Source organism: Puccinia triticina, chromosome 18A, assembly GCF_026914185.1.
Source record: "Puccinia triticina chromosome 18A, complete sequence".
Classification (NCBI taxonomy): domain Eukaryota; kingdom Fungi; phylum Basidiomycota; class Pucciniomycetes; order Pucciniales; family Pucciniaceae; genus Puccinia; species Puccinia triticina.
The window spans coordinates 1,419,852-1,427,532 of NC_070575.1; the positions used below are offsets into that span (position 1 = coordinate 1,419,852).

Here is a 7,681-nt window from a genome sequence, read left to right on the forward strand (position 1 = left end):
GCTTAGTTAGGGCCTGTACCATACAAAATCTGTTTTTCCCGCGCGAGGAAAACAGTTTTCTTTTTTTCAATATTCAGTTTATCAAGAGGTAAAAACAGCCTCCCATAATCGTGTACCACAACTGCAGGCTTCCTGCACTTCTCTCCCAGCCCAAACTGTGTATGTACATACATAAATACATAACACATGGGTCCGGGGGGGATGGAAGGTCCTCAACACTAGACCGATACATTCATTGTGTATCGGTCCAAGATGAGATCCCATCAGACCAATACAATGTATCAATCTGAGGGGAACACTCCCCTTCTTCCTCTTGGACCAATTGTATATTGGGCAGAGAGGAAGAAGGGGAGGATTCCTCTCGGACCAATCCAATAGAGCGGTCCGAGAGGAAGGGGGAGAGGGCTACTCGATACATAGTATCGGTGGCAGAACCCTCTCTCCAACCGATCTAGTTGTATCGGTCGGAGAGGAAGGAGAGAATTCCTCTCAGACTGATAATATCAGTCTGGGAGGATAGACGGACCGAGTTGTTGGCTCGGTCCAAGGTGATCATGGGTTGGTCCGAGGTGAGAGATGGACCGATACATATGTTGCATTGGTCCGAGATGAGAGAGAGACTGATACACATGTTGCATTGGCCGAGAGAGGCCCCGGTGTCTTGGTTGGAGGGGGCTCAGCAGAAGGAAAACACACATGAGAAACAGGGTCAGACCTGTTTCTGGAAATTGATCGTTTTGAGCAAAAAACGAGTTCTGATTTCCCCCAGAAACAGGTGCTGTGGTACACGTTTTTGAGGGGAAACTGTTTTCCGTGAGGAAAGTCGTTTTCCGGCCGAAAAACAGTTTTTTGAGCCGCTATGGTACAGGCCCTTAGGCTAGGCATAGGCCATCATCTCTCCTGAAATAAAAGTCAAGGTTTTCTGGGTTTGCGAGGTGTAGTGCGAAAAAAGGGTGCTCTACACCAAAATGATTTTCTGCTCTCAGGCCAAAAGGCTGACTTTGCGCGCAAGTCCCTCTACCAATGGTAGTGGGGTTGCACACGCCGCCCGCGTCCCTCTACCAAACTGGGTACGAGGGACTTGTGTCAAGTTCGGCAGGCTGACCAGTCAAAGCTTGCCGCGGGAAGGGAGGGGAGCGGGACTGGGACTGAGTAGCTCAGAGGATATGTTTTGTTAACACGGACGAAGATCCATCTCATATGGAAAGGTGGAAATATAGTCTGATTACCATACGGGCTGATTCAATTGAACATGAAAGGCATAAGCAAAATGGGCTATGTCGAGACAGTTGAGGTCTCTAGGCCTTCAATGCGTATTTCCTTTTGGGAAAGTGAATGTCCCGCTTCTTCTGCTTCTCGGTCTTCAAGTTTTTCTCGTGCTATGAGGAAGAGGATTGTTGGGGGGTTGGGAGACTTGATGTCAGTCACAGCTTCAATATGAACAGAAAAATTGGAGGGAAGAGATGAGGTGGGGCAAACTTTGGTGAGGCGACGTCGGATGGCCCTTGTCTTCTTGGCTCGGAGGTCGAGGGGGAGGTGCTTCTTGCCCTTGTACAATTGCTTGAGGTTTTCGCGGGTCTTGGATTGGATGACGGTCAAGACACGGGCGATTGCTTTTCGGACGGTATTGCTGTGAAGAAGTAGACGCAAGTGGGCGATGGGTCAGTTGGTTGGTTTTATGACGGAGGATGCTCCGAGACAGCACTAAATCGAGTTGAGAAAGCCTGGCGATAAGGGACCGACATTCTAGTCAACTTGGACGAAGAACCACCGACGACCTTGTGAACTCGTAGTCCGACCAGTTCGACCTTCAGCTCTTCTAGCTGTTTGGTCAAGTCGGCCTTGGACTTGGTGACCAGCTCATGGGCTCGGACTTGAGAATGTCAGAATAAGTTGGTGGCGGCCATCGAATGAGTAAGAGGTGATCGATGGATGGTGTAGGGACATCGGTTTCAGCAAATTCAAAAGCAAGTAAGTAGCTCGTTCTCGGGAATGGTGCTTCAGGCTGATTTCGAAAAGGTTGTGATACACACCTTTGGTAGTCATGTCGGATGTCGTCGGATGTCTTGAGGTGGTTCGGCGGCAGTCTTCAACAGGGGTGTACAGGCGCAGGCTGGTCGGCCATGGCAAACGAGTGCGGCAGCGAGGCGAGTGCCGAAACCTATCCGATATTAATCCGCAGCACATAGGTTTCGCTCCACCCTCCTGCGGCCACTGTGCCTGCCCTCTGCGCGGCGCGCGCTGTCGCGGGCATGCGGCCAACAGACCCAATCCGGCGCCCGCATGATGAAGGGCTACCCACGGGTCCACCGCCCGTCCGGCCTCGGAGCAGCGACTCGGCCCAGCTCGGCCCTTCATCACAGGGCGATCAGCGTGCCGGCCGCCCGGCGGGTGAACGAGGTTTGTAGCGGAGGCGCATATCCACCGAGTTCAACAAAGCCTCCCAGTAAAGGCCCCCCAGGGTCTCTGTGAGACTGTGACGCAAGGTCGCACTTCGTGGGGGCGCTTCGCGCCGTGACCCCGGCAGGCAAGAGACTTAAACTGGGGTTCGCTCGATGAACGCAGCCAAGGTCACGATGGATTGTGAATTCGACGAGATTTCCAAAGATCAAGGTACATAGAGCCATCGGTTGCTAAGGCCCAGGCCTCCACACATCTCCGTTTTTTTGACTGGAACCGAGCCACGAGTTGCCAAGACTTGGACCCTCGACAACACATTCGCAGTCCATCGGCCGCACATCTTTCAGCTCCCAACCGTCCTCGCATCGAGCACGTCCACAATCTTAATCCGAGGCGTCTGTACACTCGGACGAGTCAAGCTACATAAATACACAATCCGACAAAGTCGATCCCGGACTGCTGCTCGCTTAAACGGATGTCGAGTCCATTGGCTGTATTCGGTCATGGAGTGTCCAACTTACTCGGATGGGTCTACACCCTTGCGTGGGGAGTCAGCTTTTACCCGCAACTGACCTTGAACTACAAGCGGAAATCGTCAGTCCCTGGTTCTCCTCTTGACGTGTCGACAAACTCGTCACGCTCGCGATGAATTAATTTGGTGGGTTTATTCAACTTCAGCGTGCGCGGTCTGTCGCTCGATTTCCTGGCTCTTAACGTTTTCGGTCAGTCTTGCCCTTACATGTCCATCTCGTCTCCGGCGCTTTCCCGACAATCTCTTCTCATCAGCGTACCTCTAAATCTTTCGTTCATCCTTAGGCTTCTTGTGTTACTCCACTTCAACCGTCGGTTTACTCTTATCGCCCATCGTCCGGAAAGAATATGGCGATCGACATAACGGTGGAGTCCCTAACGTTCGCTTCAACGACCTCGTCTTCGCCCTCCATGCACTCGTCCTCAGCACGCTTACCTGGCTCCAGAGTTTCTACTACAAGGTCAGTCAGTGTTGCTCTACTTTCAAACTGCTGGGTTTATTTTGCGAGCGTTTTTTTTTTTGAACATCTAATGAGGGAATGTTTGCTCATCTGGCTTGTTTACCCGAACAACAATTGACAGAGAGACATCACTCAGAGGGTCTCGCCAATCACTCGGACGGCTTTGACCCTACTGATAATGACGATTGGCTGTCTGCTGATCTGGACGCTCGACTCTGAATCCATCTCCTCACGCCACCACGACGTCTTCCAATGGATCGACCTGATCACTGCTCTGTCAACTATCAAGGTCTGGATCTCCTTTGCCAAATATCTGCCCCAAGCTATCCTCAACTGGAGACGCAAAAGTACGGTCGGATGGAGCATTCAAAACATCATTCTTGATTTTACTGGTGGCGTCTTGAGTCTGTATGTCTATTTATCCTTCTCCCTCAATTCCCCCTTCCGTCGAACTCCCTTGAAATGCTGATTGCCACTTTGTTATCGTCCAGTGCTCAAATGATTCTCGATGCAGGTCTCGATAATGATTGGAGTAGTATGACTTCGAATCCAGGAAAACTGTTGAGTCACTAAAACTGTGTCCCTTGATATAATATGCAAAACCTGACGACTTGTTTTTTTATCTTTCGCTATTTAAACATACTAGTGGGATAGCTATTTTGTCAATTGCCTTTGATGTCGTTTTTCTAGTTCAACACTACGTACTCTATCCCCAAAGTTTACCTTATCTGAGGAGTGACACTGGCTCAGAGACCGACGGCCTGATTGCTTGATATTTTACACTCGGTTTGGGCACATTGTGTGTGTTCCTTTAGCCTTAAAAAACTACCACGTTGTAAAAGTATTTACTTAGCCCGTCTGAAATGTAACACCAAAGCTACCTGTTCTTCCTGCTTGTCTCACTGCCTCAATTCAACACTTGTGTGTGCTTATGGAATGTAAATGATGTTTTATCACCTCCTGAAGACAGTTGCCTATCGAAAACTGAGCCCCTCGAGATCTACAAAAGCTTACCCCAATTTACATAAATGTGCCTAACTTTTTGCTTGTTGGATGCAGTTGAAGATGCATCAATTGACAACAAACCTTCGCAGGGACATCTTCTTAATTCGATCTCTTACTACCGCAGAGTCAGTTCTCAACTAATTGCCGCCTCAAGCCGCGCGCGGCAAGAAAAACCCTTCCTTTCAACATCCAAAATGTCGGACTCCCTGCACACCGCTAATCATTTCTGGTCATGAATAAGGGTGTTCAAAGTTGAAATCATAAAATTTTCAATGCATAAAATCACAAAATCATAAAACTTTCAAGTGATGATTTCATATGTACCATTCTAGAAATGTTGCTCTAATTTGAGTGCTTGGGTGCAACATATTTTTTCAGCTTAGAATTTTATGATTTTATGGTGTTATGATTTTATGCAAGTCAACTTTGAACACCCTAAATATACATTCAACAACTTCAGAAGAAGGCAAATTGTCAGGAACTGATGGTTCAATTGGTGCCCATTACCAATTTTGAGATACTGCATGAGGATGTCATAATTACCGGAAATAGGTAAACCTCCTCAGACAAGTTTTATGCAAGGAGTATCAGGCAAGAATAACTCTGAAAGAGTTCTATTTTTTCTATCTCTAAGGATGTCTCCCATGCGTAAGGATAGGGAGAGCTATAGAAACTGACTTGGCGCGCACATCACTGGTCAAAATCCAAATTTTGAGACATCTTTGGGGGAATGGAAAGAGTCTTGTGAAGTAAATCAGATTTTATAGGTTGGAGAAGCCTGAGCTAATCTTCAACCTCAACAAATTTATCACCTTTTTTTTTTGCGGCAAAGTCACTCCTGCTGAGGGCTGTCGCAGCTCGCTTCGCGAGACACACGCCCGCAGCAGCGAGGGACTTGGTTAAGTTCGTTGTTGTCGCAATGTGACCTTTTCCGGATCGTCAAAGGAAAACCGAACGAATACACTCAATTAAACAGCGATAGAACGAAGCGATGTTGACTTACAGACACGTGTTAAGCGATCGGCGGACCATATTGGATGATGAAGCTAACCCATGTAAGCACATAAAAACCAAACCATATTTCATCCACCTCGAACGAAATTTTCAAAACCCGCGCTGAGTCAAAGTCCTTTTTTTTCAATTATCCTTTTAGGTCCCATCCTCGAGGCGCTTGTGAGCTTGGCTGAAGCATCATCCGACGTCACTATATACCTCGATCATCACCGCCCCGGTAAGGAGAGACTTGTCGCTCTGCCAACTGATGAACTCGACACTCTTAAGGATCTCCTTCGTCAAATGGAAACATGCCTCTTACCCTCACTCAAACAACAACTTTCCGACCTGGCGGAGTCACTGGACCTAAACAGTGTACACGGTTCCGGGCCGACCGGTCTTGATACCCTAGAAATCATATCTCAACTCCGCCACACCTTGGAAGCAATCGATGCTGCGCGCGATTCTATTGGCCGCATTGCTGAAAATCGCTTAAAAGATGTAGGGGAATACGACCGTGACTACGGCGACTTGAAGTTATATCGATCTTGCCATCTGAGAAGAAAACTCGACGAGTTGATGAGTGACTACGTCTGGGAATTACTCGACTATATTGGCCAGCTCAGTCTATCCCGCTCGAAGATTACTCAGATCGATTCCTACGGTTTTCCAATTTATCTAATAAAGGAGTGGGCCGAAAAATGTTCAACCAGATCCTCAGATGCCATCGATCATATAATCAAATCTTTCAAACAATCTGATTTCTGTACTCTCCAAGATTCCTGGCGAAAACCCGCAAATGATCTTAATTTGACTCTCGCAGACCTAAGCAGACTACTTGGATTAATAGACAGATTAGAACAAGAGGACAGTGCAAAGGATGAAGATCCATCGGACAGTAACTCCTCAAGTCATGCACCCGAACACAGTCAAGATCAAGAGAATTCTTCTGACAGCGAACAGACTACAGCTGAATCTTGGAATGAAGATGAAAATATTTCGTCGGATTCGAACTCTACCATCGAAAATGAAGATGATCGTCAATCAGATGCCAGCCTTTCGACTGACTCCCGCCGACAGACCACCTTCACAAGACATCCACTGATGATCCTTGCTAAATCGATTATCCCACTTGCCAAACTGATCAGAATATTTATCAACAAATTATCAAGTCCGCCAACAAATAAACCGCAATTTACAATTGGTACCAAGATGAGTTCAGCTGAAATGAATTCAGTGTACCTAGAAATTCGCTGCCTCTATCGTGACATCACGGCTCTTCTGAGGACCTTATTTGGCATGTTTCACGATGACGCCCCCATAAATCACATCAAGGATGTCGAGGATCTGCGCGAGCAAGTACGCAAGAAGTTTGATTCCTCTTTAATCTTATTATGCTTTTATCTTGTACCTCTGAATCCAGATGTTGATAGTCCTCCCGCTGGAAATCACAGCAAATCTTGGTTTTTAACCTTAAAGCAACAGTTTCTTTTGGCTGATCACAACTTTGGCATTGCTATATTCAATTTCAAGAGAGATTTTCCAATGTGATTCCCCTAAAATATGTACTGGCAATCATTTTTTAACACTGGTCAAAGTAATGGATATGGAAGCTGCCCTTCAATTGCAATCTCCCAAGACAGCCCTCATTCATGAGGTGAGGTTGCTGTCTAGCAGAGATAATCATTGCTGGTGTGCATATAGGGTGTTGGTAGTTTTGGATTCTTGCTTTTTAGAAGTGCTATGTACTAATTTCGCCTACACACCACACTATGTGCATTCTGCCCAGAGTGATTATGTATGTATTATCATATACTACCAAATCATACTTGCATGAGATACACCTCATTGTGACTATGAAGCAAAGAAGTCAAATAAATGAGACAAGAATAGAGAAGGAATAAAGGAGAGAAAACCATTATAACAACCAGTGAAAACAATGACTGTTTGAAGCAACAAAATTCACCCTACCCACACCATGGGTGCACTTTGGTTGGGGACAGGGCACAAATTCATTCCCCATCTGTTTAAAAATGAGACCCTCTTTCAGATTCACAACAAGGTCACAATGGGTCTGTTGTGGTACCTTTTTGATCCTTGGGAAGGTATTGAACTTACTGGAAGCAAAATTTTGAACATTGTGCTACACAAACATGGATATTTAACGCAGTGGTTACACTGCTTGGGCCTCACAGCCGTTAGCAGTAGCAGCCAACAAACCGCTTCTGCTAGCTGTAAATTTAGTGGTGCACCGCTTTTTTAAGAGCAATCAGTGTTAGTGCAGCGGAAAA

General features: G+C 46.7%; 3 protein-coding genes across 3 annotated transcripts; 2 read left to right on the top strand and 1 right to left on the bottom strand.

Moving 5' to 3' along the window:
• Window positions 1-1,298: 1,298 nt before the first annotated feature.
• PtA15_18A183 (uncharacterized protein) lies at window positions 1,299-2,046 on the bottom strand (the record flags this gene model as incomplete). The annotated part of the gene is made up of 4 exons (XM_053164696.1): window positions 1,299-1,379; window positions 1,480-1,630; window positions 1,744-1,873; window positions 2,034-2,046. 4 exons carry the CDS (start codon window positions 2,044-2,046, stop codon window positions 1,299-1,301), a joined length of 375 nt encoding a protein of 124 aa, XP_053028680.1.
• An 829-nt stretch (window positions 2,047-2,875) lies between these two features.
• On the top strand, window positions 2,876-4,165 carry PtA15_18A184 (uncharacterized protein; the record flags this gene model as incomplete). Its single annotated transcript, XM_053164697.1, has 6 exons — window positions 2,876-2,994; window positions 3,079-3,122; window positions 3,217-3,392; window positions 3,514-3,800; window positions 3,884-3,952; window positions 4,039-4,165. 6 exons carry the CDS (start codon window positions 2,876-2,878, stop codon window positions 4,163-4,165), a joined length of 822 nt encoding a protein of 273 aa, XP_053028681.1.
• Window positions 4,166-5,388: 1,223 nt separating this feature from the next.
• On the top strand, window positions 5,389-6,941 carry PtA15_18A185 (uncharacterized protein; the record flags this gene model as incomplete). Its single annotated transcript, XM_053164698.1, has 2 exons — window positions 5,389-5,452; window positions 5,551-6,941. The coding sequence occupies 2 exons, from the start codon at window positions 5,389-5,391 to the stop codon at window positions 6,939-6,941; spliced, it is 1,455 nt and encodes a 484-aa protein (XP_053028682.1).
• Between the last annotated feature and the right edge of the window lie 740 nt (window positions 6,942-7,681).